The 22,211-nt window shown below is 40.9% G+C and overlaps 1 protein-coding gene across 1 annotated transcript in view; it reads left to right on the top strand.

The window, feature by feature from the left end:
* The window catches only part of ptgir (prostaglandin I2 receptor), a 31,156-nt gene that overhangs the window by 566 nt on the left and 8,379 nt on the right, over positions 1-22,211 (top strand). The window contains exon 2 of the mRNA XM_031296688.2: positions 1-981. This exon is cut by the window's left edge and continues 72 nt beyond it. Within this exon, the coding sequence (XP_031152548.1) occupies positions 136-981 (846 nt within the window). The 5' untranslated portion in view covers positions 1-135. The remainder of the gene's footprint in view (positions 982-22,211) is intronic.

The following is a 22,211-nucleotide window of genomic DNA, read 5'->3' as shown; positions in this document are numbered from 1 at the left end:
TTCCCAGACAGCCCTGCCTTCTGTGTTGCCAAATGATGGTATCAAGAGGTCAGGATCTCCTTTGGTTGTGTGGGAATTCCTTATTACCGGCAATTCCACACTGAGCAGTCATATTTTTTTTGCAGTGAGTTAGACATGAACAAAAGCATGGATTCAAACGAATCATGTAACAACACCACCTGCAATGACACTCTCATCGTGAATGGTGATGGCAAGCCAGTAACAAGCATCATCATGTTTTTGGCTGCCGTGGTGGGAAACCTTCTGGCTCTCTTCATCCTCGGCGTGCACCAGAAGGAGCATCGCTCCAGGTCTTCTGTCTTCTGCATCCTGGTGACCGGCCTGGCCCTCACCGACCTGCTGGGCACCTGCCTCCTCAGCCCACCTGTGTTCATCTGCTACGCCCGCAACATGTCCCTGATCAGTATGGGAGGCGCAGGCCTGTGCAAGATCTTTGCTTTCGCCATGAGTTTCTTCGGCCTGGCCCCCACGCTCATCCTGTGCGCCATGGCTGTGGAGCGCTGCCTGGCCATCAGCCACCCTTACTTTTACTCTGTACACATCCGGCGCAGCTTTGCCAAATTCACTCTCTTCTTTATTTATGTCTTTTCTTTGGCCTTCTGTCTCCTGCCATACAGTGGCTACGGCAAATTCAGACAGTACTGTCCTGGGACGTGGTGCTTTATCGATATGGATGCGACAGGGGATGACCAGGCCAGCTTGGTGCTGGCCTTCTCTCTGTCTTACTCGTCCCTCATGGCACTGCTGATCTTCGCAGTGTTTGTGTGCAACGGTTCAGTGATCGTCAGCCTGTGCCAGATGCACCGGAGCCAGATGATGCGGCGCAGCTCGGTCGGGTCGTCGGGGAGAAGAAGGAAGCTGAGCCTGGCCTGGTTCGCACAGGGGGAAGAGGAGGTGGACCACCTGGTGCTGCTGGCGCTCATCACCGTCATCTTTGTGGTCTGCTCCCTACCACTCACTGTGAGTTCACATTTTGACCTTCCCTCAGTTTGTGTAGGCCTACCCACTCACTTTCTATTACTCTGGAGGACTTTTAAGCTACAACACATTTCGTGGTCCGTCCTCAGCTTTTTTGGCAGACGTTACCTCTGAATCAGCGTGTTACGGATTCATGACATTTTACAGTGGAAAAGGGAGAAGGAGCTGATACCCTGATGTGTCATTTATTTAGTTGTCAAAACATGATCCAAAACTCCTCAGCAAAATCTAAAGAAGTATGTTTTGTATACTCAAAGGGGAACAGAAAACAGGAGTTTTAGTTATTGTTATTATTAACATGGGTCCCTGACTGGATGTAGCCTACGTCTGCACACTGACAGTTAAGGGTTTATAGCATGGAGTAGGTCCATTTTAGAATTAAAGAGTTTCTCCTACTAAAATGTATTTCTTCCCCTTATTCTGTATTCATTATGTGCATAGAAAGCTCAGCTGCATTGGCAACCGTTGATGTTTTTGTTGCTATGGTATGTGTTTGTGCGCCCTGTTGAAGTCTCCCAAACGGTTGTGCATTGCTCTGCTGCTCCACAATTAAAAGGTGTGCCTGAGAGTGCAGCCTTCACCACACAAGGCATGGTATTGCTGTGTGTGTGTGTGTGTGTGTGTGTGTGTGTGTGTGTGTGTGTGTGTGTGTGTGTGCGTGTGTGGGTGTGTCTGCTCCATATCTGCCCCTGTTTAAGCGTAGTGTGTCAAACCTGACAACCCTGGAGGACTGGTCTGATCCTGCCTTTCCCAGAGGGCAAAGAAGTCCGAGGTTAAAGGTGCCCTGCCACACAAAACCGTTTTTACTTGCATTTTTGAAATATGTTAGGTCCATATGTGTTTGTGTTATGTCGTGAATGTGAAAATGAACTGCTACCTCCTCTGTCAGCTCTAGCCACTGAAAAGAAATAAGCGGAGAAATCAGGCCAATTACAAAAGATGCTGGTCAGTCTGACGTGGTGTTGCCTGAGCTCATTACTATTCATGAGCTCGCCCAGTTGCGCTGGGTAAAGGATGCTGATAGCCAGGCTCTCATTGGCTAGCTGTTAGCCAATCAGAGTCAAGCAGCTTAGCTCGTTGAATATTAATGAGAACTGGCACAAATCGAGCTGAGTCTTCCTGCAGGCTTTCTATACCACGCTAGAATGGCTTGAAACTAGAGCTGGGCGATAGGGAGAAAATCAGATATCACGATATTCTTGACCAAATACCTCGATACCGATATTGCAGCGATATTCTAGGGTTGACAATTTGTGCTTTAAAAAAATATCTTCACACTTAGATTTTAGATAAATAATCATCAGTAATGTGGACATAATGTCTAAGTGGGGAAAAGGCAAATAATAGAACAGCTAGAACAGTCTGGTAAGTTCAGAAAAGTACATCACTTTACTGTAATGCAGCCTTTAAAACCAGTAAAAGACAACACTTATGTCATATCACGATATTACGATATCCAAAATCTAAGACGATATCTAGTCTCATATCACGATATCGATATAACATCGATATATTGCCCAGCCCTACCTGAAACAAGGTAACCAAGGCATTTTTTCCACAAAAAATGTTACAGAGTCCATGGTAGAACTTCAGACATTACCACAAAGTAATGAAATACATGTGGCAGGGCACCTTTAACCAGTCTCCCGTCTGCCCATAAACATTAGCCAGGCGTCCTGAGGGAAGTCAGGTTTGGGGAAATAAAAACTAGCTGGAGGATATGATTAATGTGGGTTATATTATAAAGGCATCACTGCTTTCACATATTTATGTTAGCCTTGTTAAAAGCTGTGGTCTGATGATCAGGTAGTTTACAGGAAGCAGGAAAAAGTGTTTGTTCATGTTCTCGCTCTTCACTAACTACTCATAGTCTGAATCTGGAGGGTTTGTGGTAACTCTTGGCCTCAGGGTTTGACTAACCTAGGGTGCATGCAGCGGCATTCGCCCAGAGTTGTGGTAGAGGCGGACCTGGGGAATGAACAGGGATGACGATATACACTTGTCACCACTTCATGAGTCAGCGTCCAGGAAACTGAAACCCCAACTTCATCACTTGGAAAGTGTTTGTGTTCTAGCTGTACATTACTGTGGGTCATTTATGTTTTAATTAAAAAGAAAAAAGAAAAAAAAAAATTGAAAGCTTGCAGGTTTACAAAGACTGGTGTTACATCAATGTTCATTTTCATTTTAGAAATTCCACTTTTCTCTTCTAAAATTAACCTTTTATCCTCTAAATTGATTTGTTTATTTGGCAACCCTATTTTTAGATTTACTTATCAATATTCATAAGTTAATCATCTCCACCAAACAGAGTTTCTGATGTCACACAGTAGTTTATCATTCTGAATAATTTAAGACCCTGTTATTAAGTAGTTAGTGATTCTTGCGTCATTTCAGCAGACCCGTGTGTGTTGATGTTTGCTTGTTTGCTCATGTGTCTACATGCTTGTGGTTGTAACCGAAACATCTGAGGCAGTGATGATGAAGTGTGTGAGGCGTGTGCATCTCAGCAGACGTAACATGTTTCCAGACAGATGCCGCTCCATGAATAATGCCAGTTTGCCTGAAGCACAACAGATGTTGGCGAAAAAGTCTGGTTCTGTTTATTGCCATGAAAATATAGTAAAGGGCATACGTAGTAGACGCTGCTCTCAGCACTGACATTCAGAAGTTTGTTCTAGGGCTGCAACTAACAGTTATTTTGATTGTTGATTGTTCTGTCGTTTATTTTTTCGACTAAACGATTAGTTCTTTCCTCTATAAAATGTCAGAAAATAGTGAAAAATGTCAATCAGTGTTTTACAAAAGCCCAAGATGACGTCCTCAAATGTCTTGTTCTGTCCACAGCTCAAATATATTCAGTTTACTGTCACAGAGGAGTAAAGTAACTAGAAAATATTCACATTTAAGAAGCTGGAATCAGAGATTTTTTACTCAAACCGATTAGATTATCAAAATAGTTGGCAATAAATGTAATAGTTGACAACTAATTGATTCATCTTTGCAGCTCTAGTTTGTTCCTTTTCATATACAAGTACACAAGTTGCATTTTCAGTCATTGCACTCGTATGTGTTACATGCGTTTCAGGTTAGTCGTAATTTTTTACTCTAAGCACTTTCATGTAACTAAAAATACTTTCGAGAACGATGCTTTCGAGCTCTGAAGAACGGCCTCTGTCTGCAGTTCACCCTCATCAACAGGGATGCATGCTGGTAGATGTGGGAAAGATGGAAAACAGGTGCAGGAAATGAATGCTTCCTTTTCTTGGCAGAGGAGATGAAAAATTGTAGAATCAAAAAAACATTCAAATTTAAGCGCTCTTCGCCTCACAGGCATGAATAATGTCGCAGACTTTGTATTTACAGATCAAGTTGCGAGATCATGTATTTGTTGAGTGACTTTTGGACAAAAACAGGCAGTATTTGCTCTGTGCATTTCTGAGGTTTGTGTGTTTCTTCAGTCTCAGCAAGGTTATTCATTATTCAGGAGGTAAAGTTCTCATGCTGTGGTTGTGATCAGGGAAGTGGTAAAAGATGATCACATGTGTGGGAATTTATCAAAATAAGCCAATTCGGTTTTTTGGCATTGGTTAGGGAGGGTGTGTGTGTGTGTGTGTGTGTGTGTGTGTGTGTGTGTGGTGAGCTGACGTAATTTTAAAGAGTAATCCATTGGCTGTGAATGTTTGGTTTGTTCACTGTTAACTGAATCACACCAGCTTCCCAGACTTGTCACTCTATAGCCCTGGCCCTGGTTATATATGACCTCCCACTGATTTAAACCTATACAGCACACACTGTGCAACTGCAGTAGACAGCAGTTAACTTTTAACATAAGGAGCCATTACCCAATAGAACTTAATGCGATGAATGTTGATGAATGCGATGAATCACTGCAGCTGTTCTATGAGAAAACGTTTGATTTGTTTGATGTAGCGTGAAACATGACGTTCGTCTCGGTTTGTTGAGGGACGGACTATTGACACATTGTTAGTGTAATGTTGTGCCATAAGCAATATATGGCCACTGCTTGTTAAACATTTTAAAGTACAGCTGCAACAATCCATCTCCAGCTGTAGGACAGGATTTAAAGCCTCCTCTCCCAGTCTAAACAAACACTGTTAGAGCTGCATTATGTGAGGTTACACCACCACATTTACAATACAATCCACATACATTAAAGCAAGAATATAACACGGTTGGGTTTATAGGAACTAGTGCTGAAATAGTAAGTCGATTAAAAGAAAGTTAATCTTTAAAACCAAAAGCACAAATGCCATACATCTGCTGGTTTCAGCTTTTCAAATATGAGAATGTGCTGCTGATCATTGTATATTAAATATATTTGGGTTTTGAACTGTTGGCTGGAAAAAAACAAGCAATTCAAGATGTCCCTTCTGGCTCTGACAGGTTGTGGTGACTTTTTACAGACTAAATCAATGATACATTCATTAAAGATAAGATTAATAAATGGATCTTCACTTTATAAATGATCAAAGCTGCAGGGGACAGGTAGAGCTTGCTTGTGACCATCACCAATATCCCCCCCACTCACCCCCCCTCCCTGCGATTCCCATGGGAACCACAGAAGCTGTCTAGGGTCCATATGCTGCTAGTCAATACCTGGATCAATAAAATGCTGCACTCACATCACAAGCTATTTGCTAGATTGCTCTAAATTTGACCCATTGATCATATCAATCAATAGCTCAGACTAAAAATATTTAAATAACCCCAGGGCAGCTTTTGTTTAAAGGTGACTGGAGCAACTTTAATCTGTAGCAGAACTGTGGGATAGCTTTGAATCATTGATGCTTTGGATAAAAGGTTTCTATTAGTGAAGCTATTGTGCCTGAGTCTTAGTGAGCAGACTCATATTGACTTGTGCGTGAGTGCAACAAAGATCCATAAACTACGTTATATCTCACTGTGTTGTTGGAAGTATTATAAGTATCAAAATAGCAGCTGTAATGTGCGTTCAGAAAAAAGATCCTGTGATCATTAAAGTGAAATGGTAGACCAGAGGTCAGGAAGTTTGACATGGAATGAAGAATTGAAGGTACCCCCTGGAGATTTTTTAGAAACAAAGTTTGGTTTACATTCATTGTTTCTCACCGAAGTAAAACTTTTGAGTAGCTCATATTTTGTTTTTTTAAAGAATTTTAAACCTACATTGTTTTCATTCATGCTTGCATTCCAGCAGTCCTCTTGTTCTTTGTCTTTGTTTGTACAATTCTACATTTCTTGGCATGTTACTTTTTGCAATCAGCCAAATAAGCTGAAACCATTGGCATGACCATATATTGCAGAGATCTTCAACAGGGGGTCCAGGGCCCCTAGGGGGTCCTCAGAGTAACTGCAGGGAGCCCACCAAATTATTGTCCAATTATAAGTTTTTCAGTACAGAAAAATACTTTGCACATCTATAACGTGAGACAGGTGCGTCAGAGGGGGATAAGTGGGTCAAAGGTTGCAAAGAAACTCTCTGTCTAACTTGCAAAAAAATAACTGAATAGTAGGCAACGTTTTCTGTACTAGACCTTCATCAGGCAAAATGAATGAAGGGAGTTTCTTTGCAACTTTTGAAAGTTAAAATGAATCCAACAAATTATTACCAAATATAAATCAGCCTATTTGTGAAAAAAAAAAACATATTAATGATAGGCTTACTGGCCTATAGGTAAGGTAGTCACTAGCCATCCACAAATACAGTTAATCCTAAGGATTCACTGTCACATGTATATTTAACTTATTAATTAATCAAAAACATTTATAAAATCATACCAACTGTTATTTTTATAGCTTATACTTTGTTATTTTTATAGCTTATAGCCTATGCACTAAAAATGTATGAATAAAGGATTTAGGCTTATATTGTAGGCCCAGTTTAATATGCAACTTCATTTTATAAAATATGTATGGTGGGTGGGGGGGTCCTGCTCTATCTCTCTCTCAGATAAGGGGTCCTTGGCTTAAAAAACATTGAAGACCCTTGATATATTGCGTCACCATGTGTGCGTGCACAGGCATCTTCATGCATGTAATAGTCATAAAATGGGGACACGCTCTTAAAAATGGTGCTCCATTGCGCTACTTATGTTTTAAAAAAATTTGTGTATAGTATATTTAGATTTTACATTTCAAATCAAATGGACTGTTTTTGATTTAATAACTAGTAGTTTGGCAGCATCAAGTCTGACAATTGTATTGCATGTTGTCCCCGTTTCTCCCAATCCCTCCTACTGTTCACTGTAGCAACCAAATAAAGATTAAAATGCAAAGGGAAGAAAAAAAGTCTTGGGGGTTCACAAGACCAGATTTGGAAATTGAAAAAAGTAACTACCAAACCATTTCCAATAGCGCTGAACATAACTGGCAAACTGTGCTGATTGTCAGGAAAAAAGATAAACAACAGCTCTGACACATTTACAGTCACAGGGCATCATGCCTTCAGGAGTCTGCGTAACACCTCATGAATCTGGGCTGGCTGACAAGTAAAAAAAAAAAAAAAAAGAAACAGTATGAAGTAAAAGATTCTGTTGTTTGAAAACACAAAAACATTATTGTTCACATGTTCAGGCTCTCAGTGCCATATGAAGACTAATTCTAGAGGAGAGCCTGCTTAAAAACCACTAAAACATTAAGACAAATGTGACAGTATATTACCCCGTAGGACTTAACCATAAACATACAGCTAAATCAACCTTAGAATAGTTTCAAAACAGCCAGGAGCTCTTAAGTCCCTCGGCAAACTCAGTCAAAGGCCAGGCTGGAATGTTGTTGAAAATATGCAGGGTTACAGCTTTTGATTCATCCAACCGGAATCAGATTAAGTAAATCAGTGTGGACGAAGAGGGGAAGTCCCCAAATTCAGACGCATCCAAGATGATTCAAAGCTGAAATCCCTGTAATGCTTGCCAGAGGTGGAATCAGATGAGTCTACTTGTGCAGTCTTTGTGACTGCAGCGTAGTGTACCGTAGTGATACGTGTTCATGGGGACGTTTTTCTCGTTTTTTTCGTGGTGGCCAGCACGAAATACCCTACGGGGAAAGGACGCCTCACACGCCGGGAGACGGCTGAAAAGGATGCCTCATATGCTGGGAGGCGGCCGAGAGGCGGGCCCTGGGGACTCAACTATGGGGAAAGGGCACTCACACGCCGGGAGACGGCCGCGGGGGACGGCCGCGGGGGACGGCCGCTGGGGACGCGCGACAATAACGGGGCAGTTGTGATTAGGAAGACTACGGGGAACAAAACGCCACACGCGGGACGCGATCCCCGCTTGCCCGGGTGAAAGTCCTGTGGTGTTTGACCCATCCACCACCCCGACCACCCTCCCTATGCAGATTTTCGGCTTTTTATACTACTCCCTACCATTTTCGTGCTGTGACCACGAAATATGCTTCCCATTGAAATACATTACTTCACATTTTCGTGCTGGCCACCACGAAAAAACGAGAAAAACGTCCCTGTGAACACGTATCAATAGATTAAATAACGTGACCATTTCACGAACTGCCATGAGACTGGGCTGGGTAGTAAGGAAGATCCTCAAGGTAATGAGGTGTAGATATTGAACCGCTTCAGTATGTCGTTGAAATGTGTGTTCAGTTCAATTCAATTTATTTAAAGTATCAAATCATAACACAAGTTATCTTGATACAGATAGAGTAGGTCTAGACCACACTATAATTTACAAAGCCCCAACAATTCTAGTAATTCCCTCAAGAGCAAGCATTTAGTGCGACAGTGGCGAGGAAAAACTCCCTTTTAGGAAGAAACCTCGGCAGACCCAGGCTCTTGGTAGGCAGTGTCTGACGGTGCCGGTTGGGGGTGTGATGAACAGTGGCAATAATAGTCACAATAAAGATAATGGAACAGTGACTACAAATGGTAGTCGTAGTAGTTCATGTCATAGCAGGGCACTGCAGGGAGTTACAGGATGTAGCGTGGCACAGCAGAGCATAGCTGGACGCAGCAGGGTTCAGCAGGACGCAGCAGGACACTGCAGGGCACCGCGGAGCATAGCAGGGTGTAGGAGGGGATGCAGCAGGACCACGGCGACAGCTGCAACCAAGATCTTGGTGCCATCCTAATCCAAGGAAGTATTCTGGGCGAAAAAAAAACATAAGGACTCCGGGGAGTAAACTCCCCAGAGCTAGGTTAGTAACAAGCATTTCTGGGACAAGGATGCACACAAATGGAAACAAATGGAAAGAGAGAGGAGAGAGCAGCTCAGTGTGTCAAAAGAAGGAAGGAAGTCCCCTGGTAGTCTAGAACTATAACAGCATAACTAAGAGAGACAGGTTAAGGAGAGGAGCCTGGTCGGGCTAGAACACTCACCACCCGGATCGGACTGTACTGGCCTGCCTCCCTCTACTTTTATTATATTATTGATTATATGGTAGATGAATCTGACGACTATGCAGAGAAGCAGTTGGGCCGGGCTAGGTGGACGCTGCAACTCCTCACTCCCTAACTATAAGCTTTATCAAAGAGGAGGGTTTTCAGTTTATTCTTAAATGTGGTGACGGTGTCTGCCCCCCGAACCCAGACTGGGAGCTGGTTCCACAGGAGAGGAGCCTGATAGCTGAAGGCTCTGGCTCCCATCCTACTTTTAGAGACTCTAGGAACCACAAGTAGCTCTGAATTCTGGGAGTGTTGAAGAACATGGCCTCAGGTTTCAGTCAGACAATAAGAGGTGTTAGCAAGTGCTGAAAGGATTTGTAATGGCTGAGGCACAGAATGACCATAAGAGAGTGAAGACAGATGTGGGGAGCAGAATAAAGATAGAAAACCGCAGCAGGTCATTGTTCCATGATGTGTTTTTAGTTTTCGGATGAAAACATTTTCATGAGTCCCTGACCCATGTATGTGCATTACTGGACCTAGCAGCATCATTTGCATGGATTCTGTAGATTAAAAGATCATACTCCATCTTCTCCTGTCGAATGTCAAGTTAATACATTTAGTGGATATTTTTTACCTTTTCTCACCACTTGGTGAGCAGCGAAAACAAGCTTTAAATACTGACATAGCATCAACTTTTAAGTTGATATAGCAAATTTGTTTCCAAACAATTACTTATTTACACATCCCGCAATTATGAAGCAACATTATCATTTATGTGAAGTCATGTTTCTGGTCACCTTGCCAATGTAAGTGCTATATTGTATTCTCTTTTAGCTCTGTTTTTGGTCTCCACCAACTACTGAGGAAAATAGCTGTTAAATTCTCCTCTATGTTCACCAGCTAGTTGCTAACTTTGACTCTCGGCTGTTCGGTGCTGGGAAGGTAGTGTACAGTGGATTTTAAGAGCATATGTGCTGAAAACAGCTGTCTGCTGCTTCTGAAACAATGAGAACAGGGAGAGTGAATTAAAAAAGTTGCTAAAATGCTTCGTAAAGGTAAGAGGAACAGCAGAGTCGGGTGATAATACCCTGCGAGCGATTCCTTTCACATACAAGTAGTCCTGCGATTTATTGTTAATATAAATATATTAATTATAAGCACTTTAAAGTTTTAATATTTCCCTCCTTGTCCCATCCGTCACCTTATATTTTGTTAATGCGTCAGTTGCCAAACATTTTTCTGGTCATACTTCTCTTTCAGTTAAACTGCGTCACAGCTTTACTGTTACCCCTGTGGTGAAATTTTTGCGGACTTGAAATCAATACAATGTTAAAATGATCACTGACATTTCAAAAATGAACAATATTCGGTTTGTGGCTTCATGTGTTTATGCATAATGCATTCTTATTCTCCGTCCCTTGAATGATCTCTCTCTACTCCCAGTCAGACTGCTTGCCACATATTTTCTCTGCAGCTACATAGTAAAAACATTACTTTGGTGATACAAAAAACGGGGGATATAGAGCCATAAAATAACATCAAATGTTATTTGTTCCCCCGTACTGCTGAAATCTCAATAATCCAGGCCCTAAATTGTTGAAAATTATTCACAGTAAAATAGATGCCATGATTTACATTTCGTTTATAAGATGCCATTGATAGGTCCATTGTGTGTTTATGAATATTTATTATTAGGCGTACTGCATTTAGTTTGATTTTGTGATTAATACATGATAGAAAATTAGGAAAACTAATACACCCTGCCAGCCAAAATTGGCCTAAATATTTATTTGATGTGCATACACACTTTGACAAACATCTTTGAACAAAAGCCCAGCAGTGTGGGCAACAAATGTGCAGTTTGCAACAGATGATGTTTGAAACTTTTTTTCATTTGTTCTGGTTTCAGAAGTGTTCTGTTGAACTATTGCCTTCAAATAGAAAATATATATTTTAGTGTATATTAGTAAATACATTTTTCAGCAGTCTTTGAAAGAACATAGCTTTTTCTCTGCGTTTTGGCCTTTGGTAGCCTTCCGGTAACAACTTTTTTTTTTAGGCTTCTGATTGGCCAACTTCTCCTTCTTTGCTGTAACTGGAGTTATATTTTCGCCTGTTGGCTTGGCATGCTCTTGACAGTGCTTCAGTTGTGTTTTTGCTCTTTTATGTGGACAGGATTTTCTTTCGAAAATTCCATGTGTAAAATGGATGGTATGGTATGTGTGGACTTGGCCAAAGATCAATGGTTTGTCCATGATAGAGCAACAGATTATTAAAGTGCTCATATTATGCTTTTTGGCTTTTTCTCTTTCCTGTATTGTGTTATATATCTTTTTTGTGCACATTATAGGTTTACAAAGTGAAAAAGCCCAAAGTCCACCCAAAGGGACTTAAAATCTCCAACAGAAAACACTGTTCACAAACTGCTCCAAACAGCTCTATTGTAGTCCAGCCTTTACTTCTGTGATGAACGTGAGTCACTTTGTAACACACGTTATAATGCTCGCCTAGCTGCTAGCATGGCACTCCCTCATACTCTGCTTCTGACTGGCTAGCAGTGCTTACCTAGCTACTGCGCATGTGCGACTCCCAAAAAAGATGGAACAGAAGTGAGATGTCTCACTCTGTAGCTAAAACAGAGAGCTCAACACACAGGGTGAAAAGAGGAGCTGCAGCAATGTGCAGTATAACAAAAATATGGTGTTTTTTGAAAATTAAACCATGTAAACCTATTCTGATATAACCTCTAAATACAATTATGAACCTGAAAATGAGCATAATATGAGCACTTTAAAGTTGTTATGGGCGCATGAAACACGTGCGCCTGTAAAATCTACTTCCGTTTATTACATTGACCAAGTCATAAAATCGTATTGATCTTGGCAAATCTTATTACTTGTTGGCCTAGCTTGCTTCTTCATTAGAAGCTGAGTGGTGAGCCCAGAGTAAATCTGTCTTTTCCAATAGACAGCTGCCTCCAGACTCATTTGTTTAGGTACGCATGGTCTGAACAGAATAGTGGGCATGCTGTCTGTAGCCGTTGTTTAGGTGTTGGTGTTATTGGAGAGTCATATAGGTAGTCTTCATGTATATGCTGCTATTTCAATTATTTGCTTGACCCAGCTTTTCTTTTATGATTGATTGATGATGATGATTTTATGTTTCAGGAAAACAAATATATGTTTTTATTTGTGTCACTATGACAGGGAACAATCCACTTACAGAACAGTTTCTTCAGGTGAGGGTGAAGTTGAGGCAGTTTTCACTCTGATATGACACATGCTATCACTCTAATGACAAGATTGCCTGACTTACTGAAGTTAGTAGGGCTGTGTGGTTGATGATTGGTCAATATTACAGAGTGAAAAAGGTGAGCAAACAGTGAGACAAACAACATAAAGATGGATGAAAGGACATAAGCACTATGGATCTCTTCTCATAACTTATGTGAAAACAAGAGCAGTATCAATGTCAGAGATTCCTCCTTTTCTCTTGCTAACCACTTTCTGGGACATAAACATTTGGTCCAATCAAGTAATTAAATGTATTCATTATTTGATTGCCAGAAATTCAACAACAATCTTGATAACTGTTTAAAGTAATGTAACAAGCAACATTTTAGGTAGACAAAAAAACAGTAAATCCTAAAAAGGATTTACTGTTTTTTTTGTCTACTTTTTTATGTCATCATTACATTTATTAGTATATCATAAATTAAATCAGTAGTTTCAGTCCTAGGTCCAATAATCGATATGGGCCACACACACATGATCAATACTAAAAGCAGTGAGAAGCTGAATGGATTTCTAAAAAGGAACTTAAAGTGCCCATATTATGAAAAAATCACTTTTTCTGGGATTTGGGGTGTTATTTTGTGTCTCTGGTACTTCCACACGCATACAAACTTTGGAAAAAAAACATCCATGCTGTTTTGAGTGAGATACGGTTTCTGAATATGTCCTCCCTTCAGTCTATGGGGCAAGCTGTTCAAAATCTGCACGGCTTTCTAAGTCACTAGCCGAGACGAGGGGCCTAGGGGGCTAACCGTTAGCATGCTAGCGCTAGCATGCTAGCGCTAGCATGCTAGCTCGTTCTCAATGGCAAAACACTGCTACACCACACACAAGTTTAGAAGAAGTCTCCCGGCTAATCCTGCCTTGTACAGGCCGAAGCTGGAGCTAACTCATGTAATCCTTACCTAGCTACTACCAAGGGGGTAAGTGTCTCCTCACAACCCGAACCTCCTATGGCACCATTTTGATGCTAATAGGCACTCACCCCCCGTTAGCATTCCATTGACTGCCATTCATTTTGACGTCACTTTGACAGCAAATAACTTTACATCTGAAGCGTTTAAAGACTTTATTTGTCCATTGTTTATTTCTAAAGAAACACGACAATGTATAAAAGGCTCCATTACCTTGTATCTCACGTTATGGCTCTGTAGCAGACGTTTTTGTTAAAATAGGCGATTGTGTCATAACCACGGGACTTAGTAGAGGAATTACCGTATAGTACAGGAGAAGCTCGCAGGCAGTTTTGATTTACATTAGCTGTTTAAGTTTAATTACTGCTGTTAACTATCATTTTAGTGATCAATAATTAGCCTGTGTCTATGTTATCTCCTTACATATACCTACGCTCTCCGTCTCTGCTAGATTGGGAATGATTGAGATTTCTCTTGGCACAGCTACCAGAAGACTTACAACTTTCAGACAGGTTGCTCACCTCACATTTATGTTGTCTCTCTCAGTTGGAGGCTGCTCAGTAACGCTCAGCACTCACCAGAAAAGTGCTTCTAATATCCTTCACTGGTCTCCGTCCAGAGCAACGGGATCTGTCCATTTTATATACTCTCTATGGCTTTATGCGCATGCTCTGCCTCTTCTTCTCCGTTTTTGGTGAATTTCTGTAACAGAAGCAGCGCCACCTATAGGCCTGGAATATGACGTAGCATGTTGAGTCATTTACAAATGGATCCGTTTGGATGCAACTATTCTTGAAACGATGCCAGGAAAGACGGGGAAAAAAAAGATCGTTTTGGTACATGTGGACGTGGCCTGAAAGAATTAAATCAATGAATTTGAAGGCTAGGCACACCTAAGCATTTTTTTTCGCAATGGCGGTTGTCTTTAATAAAGACAGCAACAGCAGAAAGATTTCCTTATGATGCACTTGTGTGCAAAGTCATAAGTTGGTTGTGTAAGTGTGGCTTAATAGGGCTAATCAGAGAGGTAGGTTGAAATGTTCACTGTTGTTGCCAAGACATACAGAAAATATTAGGAAATCTTTCACACCAGCCGTTTAACATATGTACAAAGTACAAACAAATTTTGTAGTGTTCTCCATATTAGTCTCTCTGGGTTCTTGCCATGTATGTCCACAGTTATTTGTCTATCCATCAGCATCTTCATTGTTTACACAGCGTTGCGTGCACTGTGCTCCACACCCAAGAGTAGAGTTTCTTTAGGGTTGGGACCTCTTGTGGGGTCACATGATATGCAGCGACAGATATATTGTTTCTTTGTAATGATGTTTGTTCCCAGTTTATTATTAACAATTTTTATGATTAAAACTGTTTAAGTAAGTGTAAAAAGGCTGCCTTTCTACCTTTTCACTAGCCTCTGTTCCCAAAAATTACAATGTTTTGTGTCTGCTTAATCCTAATTATCCTAAAAAAATAATTATTTGCTACTTTATAATTTGCCATAGGCCTGTTTGGTTTATGGGTTCATAGGTTTTTGCTATGGTTCTGCCTGTGATGTGGGGGGGTGACTCAGCTGCTCACCCGGCTTAATTAAGGAGAGTGCATGCAGGTGTGCCTGGTTAGGCCCTGAGGGGTTGGGCACTCCAAAGATGTAGACCAAACGGTAAGATAGTTCTGCAGCGAATGACATTTTTATAATATTTGGGGTGCCTAATGTTGTGGGTGCACATATATTTATAAATAGTAATGTCAGCAATAACTGATCTAATTGTAATGGTATTTTCAGAAACAAAGTGTTAATGTTGCTTTCTCAGGTTAGCTCACCCTATAATCACCTGTGCAGGTGGTAGGTTCCAATGAAATAAGGCTGAGAGGTTAAAAGTGCCTTCAGAAAAAGGGGATGAGAGAAAGGACTTGGCAGCTTGCTGTTTTGTTTATTTGCTGTTATTTTTTGCCTTAGTTTAATTTAGTTTTTGTATCTATCTGGGTTCAGTGTGTGCCCATTGTTTGAGTATGGTTTTTTTGTTGTTTTATTAATAAACACCACAGTCTTTGCACTTCAAAAGCTTCCTGTCCAGCTTCCTCAAAATGCCCCACCACCTCATCAGCCTTGGCATGAGGTGGGTGGTTTGACAATGAGTTTTTAAAAAAACAATCGATTCATGCTTTAAAGCTTTAGTGCGTAACTTGTTTATAATAATGAATCTTGGTTACATTCAAGCCATTACCAAATTAGTTGATACAAAGCTAATTCTGACTCTCAGCTCCACACAACTCTCTCTCACTCTATTTCTCAGTATGGCTATGTTCAGAAGATTGTGGCGTCCGGTGACTTTCTCGCACATAAGCTCGAGTGAAGATAATTACCTCTTCTGAAGAATCCATGTTTTTTTTAATCCTGTGTCCTCCTTGGCTACAAGAAACTGTGTGGGGGGTAATGCGCGATCACGGAAGGCTTGTGTCATTTGGATGCAACGACTAGACTACGATAACAATTCCTCATGGGAAACTAGGCACTATAGCTTTAATGTTAATTAGGTACATTTGATCTCATTTTCAGTATGTGATGTTTGACATTTTAAACAGCGACAAAATGAAAACCCTGCTATCTATATGTTTCTTCATTGCTCTTCGCTAATAAAAGAAAGTAATGGGTTTATTGAGGAAATTTGATGTCGAAACAAATCCAGGTATTTTGCCAAACGCAAAACGGATCCAAAATGGAACCAGCTATCTGAAATCCTGGTGTTAACTTAATAATTTCATCTTCTGGGAAATGGTGGTGCAGAGAGAACAATAGGATTCTTGTTTCATGCTCCACCTTGCCAACACTCTCAGGAGATATATGGTCTTAATAAAACTTGGCTGAGCTGCAGCAGTGAAATACAACACACTCACATCAAATTAAACACAAAGTGAAGCAGAATGTGGTGATCATCTGTTGTTGTGCCGAGGGACATGTGAAATAGGAAAACGGCGGATATCCACTTCAATAACAAAACACTGGCTAATCAGCTTGATTGACATGACATGAGACATGGGACGCATTTCAGCTCATCTCAAATCTTTCATCATGAGAAGAAATAATAAGACTAAGAATTCACCCTTGTGATTTAATGCAAAATGTGTTTAATCTTTTAGTGTAACATCATCCCTTAGTAAATAAATAATAATTGTTATCGGGGTTTTCAGTCCAGTCATAAATATTCCCTTTCCTGTTCCCGGAAGTTGACTTCAGCTGGCATCAGATAGATTATGATTCATGGCAGTCGGGCTGTGCTGTAGCCCCAAGTGGGTGTTCACTTTTCTATCACAACATGTAAAGAATGATCTTACTGTCTGTGTGTGACAACACAGCCTGAATCACTCAGCTTTCAATCATTGATTATTCCCCCCATGATCAATCACCTCTGATTTCTGATTCAATTGTGATATAAATTGTTTTGTTTTTCAGTTTTGGTAAAAGGCGTCATTAAATCTTGTTTTGCGGCCTTCCCAAAATGTTTTTTGCGCCACACATGAAACGAGTTTGGCCTTCAAAGAGCATCTGAACTCTCTGACAACTGGGACTAAACATATCCAATAAGATAATTGCAACCAGGCAGCCAGTGCAGATTCTGTGGCTTGGGACATTAGGGCCCAGTGAACTTTAGCTGTTGTTTACAAGAGAACAGAACCTGAAAATATGTGATGGGAATAAGTCCCCCCCCTCCCCCCACTCCTCTGCTCCCAGAGACTCCCTCACTGTCCTAAAAATACTTTCAGTGGCATTGTGAAATCACATGTGGAACAATACCTTGATGATTGGATTTGTATAATGATGCTGACAAATGTTTAAATCCCCAGATTAGTTATTTTAAGTTTTAGATTTTTTTTTTTTTTTTTAATATGTGCAGCTCAGTAATGGAATCGGCTACTTGATATGGAAGAAAGCAGGCTATATATACAAATGTTTGTTTGGGATAAACAAACCAATTGGTGATGAAGAGAAGTGTGCACTTTGGCCTTGGTGAGGTATTTTGTGATAAAGAAAAGATCAATATTCAGAAAACAGCATTTGCCGGATGTAAGGAACACTTAGGCAGGATTCGCCGTCACCATGGGTTACCCTCAGCACACATCACAGCCCAGACATGCATACACTGTAAAGCAGGGGTCACCAACACGGTGCCCATGGGCACCAGGTAGCCCCCAAGGACCACATGAGTAGCCCTCAGGCCTGTTCTAAAAATGAAAATTGAATATTGATATTATCTGTTTCCCACCTTGTTAAGTCATTGTTGATAATTATTGATAATGAGAAATCATAAACGTGATCAGTGTCTTCACATAGATGACTATCATTAATCATTAATAATCATATATAACTAAAGGCAAACTAAGCAAATTAGTTATTTCAGAAGAGTGTATCAAACTGGTAGCCCTTCGTATGACTCAGTAACCATGAAGTAGCTCTCAGTTTCTAAAAGGTTGGTGAGCCCTGGTGTAAAGGGAGAGATCAATTAGTACAACAACGATCAGCTGAGACAATTAACTCACCTGGCACTGCTCTCCTGGTCCCTCATTTATGAAACATGCGTATGACCTGAAACAGGCGTAGGACGGGCGTACGCCGATTCCTACGCAAAGCAAGGCATTTATCAATTTGAACGTGAGCGTAGGCTGTGATAAAATCTCACGTCTGGTCTGAACTCGTGTACGCAAGTTTTCGAATCAGTGTGGACTTGTGGTGCAGCATATAATCAGTTTAACAGGAGAAGGAGAAGTCATCAGTTGATCACTTATCAGCAATGGCAGATCCGGCTCTTATAGAGGACCTCTATGCGCCGGTACAACAGTGCACACGTACGCGCACGGGCCACGGTGGAGCGCTCCATCGGATTGATTAAGGGCAGATGGCTCTGTCTTGCATCAGCGATATCACCCATACACGGCAGAAAAAGTCTGCAACATAGTTTTAACCTGTGGGGCTCTGCACAACATCGCGCAGGAAAACAGGGTGCCATAAATGTAGTGATGGAACCAGCTGACCCGATGCCCAGAGAGCAGTGTCCAGCACAGCACCAACTGGGAGACGGAGACAGGATATTATTCCTCGCTTTTAAAAGGTATAGTGTTATGTTTGGCAATGATATTCAATACAGGAAACATGACGATGCACAACATTTTTATTTATTCTTCAGGTTTTCGTTTCTCTTTTAAAGTTTTAATGGCCACAAGTGACTTATTTCTGCCATTGACCGTTATTTCGGCTTGTTTTTCCAGCCCCTCTGCTGTCAGGAGACAGGGTCGAGGTGGTCCAGCACCGGGGGCGGAGGACACGCGCTCTCCCTCACAGCTGTTGCCTGGTTCTGACTCATGAAAAAAAACAGGAGAAAAATAAAAGACACTGCATAAACTCCGCTACTGTGTGTTTATTTAAATATAGGTAAACCATATAGGCCTAAGAGATTGCAATATAAGCCTGTATATTACTATTAAGACTATAGCATACATATGTCAAGGATGTACATTAAATAAACTTAAACTGGAGTCCGATTTACTACAGCAACACTGTTGACAGCATCAGTGATCTCTTTCCATTCCGCATTCTATCTACAGCCTTTAATACCAGTTTTCAGGCTGACAAATAGTACACACGTTAGTGCAAGTGAACCTGAGATATCAGGGTTTCAATCTCCACCTCTGAAAAGTGCCCCTTCTTAGCCGGATTACGTCTCTCCATGTCGTAAATTGGAGGGGCGAGGCCTCAAAACCCAGAATATATTGGGGCGTGATATTTAAATTACGATCGTTTCCAGCCGCTGCATTTATCAATGTACGACCATCCTTACGCTGTGATTGGTGTGATACGAACGTTTCATGAATCACACGTGAAGCCTGTCGTAAGATGATTTCTGCGCTCATATCTGCGCTGGTTTCTACGTTACGTTGATAAATGAGGGCCCTGGGGTCTCATTTATAAACGTGGCGTACGCACAAAACGGGGCTGAAAATGTGCGTACGCCACTTCCCACGCAAAGGTTGTGATTTATAAAAAACAAACTTGACGGGAGAATGTGCGGTCCTCCACACAAACTCTGACCCATGCGTACGCACATTTTGGAGACAAAATAGGAATTGGCGACGCAGATGGTGAGGTGGTGAACTGAAGTCAGACTGCAGAAAGTGAAGATTAAATCCAGCAGTGTTATTTGCGCTTGTACTGAGTGATAATTGTTCCAGAAACACCTCCAACTCAAATCTTAAATAAAAAATTGTTCTTAATGTTTAATCGGCGCTGTCTCGCCGTCACATTGTCCGCTACGGAGCGCAGGAGGAGGAGATGGCCCGACTGCATGGAATACAGGATAACATCAAATACCCTACCATTAGATAATTGCAGAACACAGTGTAAATAACTAAATATATGTCTTTAATACTCTGCATATATCATCAAATGTCATGTCGCGCAATCGTTACCCTTAATGTCGTCGTTACTGGTCCAAACTTTAATACTGTTTGTGACAAAACGTTGTTTAAAAAATGTTTAAAATCGCAATAATATCATATCGTAACGTATTGTGATGATGTCATATCGTGAGGCCTCTGGTGATTCCCACCCCTAAATAAAATACACTTTTTATTTATAAAAAATTCACAAATTATCCTCCGATGGCTCCACAATCTATTTTAGGTGTCAACGTATTTGTGTAATGTGCACTGATGAATGCTGTAATCCAGGCATCCATCCTTTCTACGGTTGCTGTTGGTTTAGCAGCCCAGTAGGAACAACTCACAGTTGGATGTTGACAGGGAGGAATGCTGGAGACCAACTGGCCTGACAGATTGATCATTTAGAAAAAAAACGAGCTAGCAAACTTTCCCAGGATAACTGAAGGTAAAAAATAAACATGCAAGCACATCTGCATGCGTGCTTTCAGTACTTATCAGCATTCCCTTCCAGACACTTGTCACAAAGGAAGAGATTTATATTCACATTAAACAAAACAACTGCACAGCAGCATAAAGAGGAAGTGTGTTTGTTGAACAAACCTGCGCAGTGACTGCAGAGCATCATGATTTTTGTTAGTTGTACAGTGTATACATTTAAATCTACACCAGTATGCAGCAGGTTACTAAAATGTTGGCGTTACTGCAGCACGCACCAAAGTCAGCGTGTGGTTTAGCATGCAATCTTGTTGTGTTCAACCGAAAACAATGTTGTAACATTGCTGTCATGTCAACGCATATCAGTTTAATGAAGTGTATCATGTTATGTTTTTTTTTTAAGTTCAAAAACAAAACAAAAACACCTACGGACTGGTTTGGGTTTGGTGCGTGTCAAGACTTCTTTTGTGTGTGTAACGCTCTGTCTGTGACATTGGGTGTCTAGCAAGCTTTGCTTAAATGCCAAAGAAAATGATTGAATGCAGTTAATATCAGATGAAAGCTGAAGTCTCAAGGTCTTCACTACAGAAAAACATCATGCATCCAATGTCACATAAAGTATGTGTTATTTTCCCCACATCATTCTTGTATGGAAACGGATATTACTGACCATCTAATGTCTTTGAATAATGTCTAGTTCATCATTCGCTAAAGTGATGAAATTACACTCTGAAGTAGGTCGGGGGGATGACGTACACCTTGCATTTTAAAAGAAACCAGTGCAATTTGCACTTTATTGGCATTGTTGTAGAGGTAGCGTGCTGCTTGCGAGAGCAGTAACACTGAACAAGCAGAGCCACAGTAAAAGTGCCAGTCCTAACTTCTAACAATAGTCCCATCATTGAGATGACATGAAATTGCCATATTTCAACCCAAAAAGCTACAGATCTTAGCTTTAAATACCCAACATGCACAAATGTATAAGCTCTGGGATTTTTATAACCTGAATACTGACTGGAAGGGAATAACAGGAAAAGAGTTCAACAACTCAGCTCATATTGTACAAAGTTATGGCAATCATTACTGTATGTTATGATAACATAACCTAACACTCACAATTGTGAGTACATTCAACTTTGTTTTCACTTCCAATTCCAAAGTCAAACTAGGAATACTATTTACAGCCCGTCTGGTCGTCCAACGAATAATCCTATCACAGATGTTATTACATCCCCAGAATGCATGGATACAATTGTCATAACCAATGGTAATGATGGATAAACCTACAAAAATAGGACTGAGGATATTAAAACAACAAAATGATTTCAAGTGAATGTTGTTCACCGCCAATGAAAATAAAAGATACAATTTGTAAGGCTGAGTTGTGCTCAGCTGTTGGCAAATGAGATGATGAAGTGTGCACATGGCCTGGAACTAAAAAAGTGGGATGAAAATTGATCTAATCATGAAATTGAACACAGGTATAAGTCAACAATAATCGCACAAATCAAGGTAAAACGTTCAGAACACGATAAAGAATATGATTACCTTGGCATTACCATCTTTCAAAAGATAATCTGCCACTGATCTCGAAGTGCATACATGGCAACATCAACGAATCACCAACAGACAAGCAAGTACAGTACAGGCAGTGTAGGGCTTTCACAGCTATATCTCTGTTGAAGAGGAACTGCGGTGAACGCCTGTCGGGTCTCTTGTCTGTTGCAACAGCCACAAGGTTTTGCAATATGGCCGTGTCGACCTATTCTTGTCATCTACTGACAC

Source organism: Sander lucioperca, chromosome 5, assembly GCF_008315115.2.
Source record: "Sander lucioperca isolate FBNREF2018 chromosome 5, SLUC_FBN_1.2, whole genome shotgun sequence".
Lineage (NCBI taxonomy): Eukaryota > Metazoa > Chordata > Actinopteri > Perciformes > Percidae > Sander > Sander lucioperca.
The sequence above is the reverse complement of the archived record's forward strand: the minus strand, read 5'-3'. Positions and strand labels throughout refer to the sequence as shown.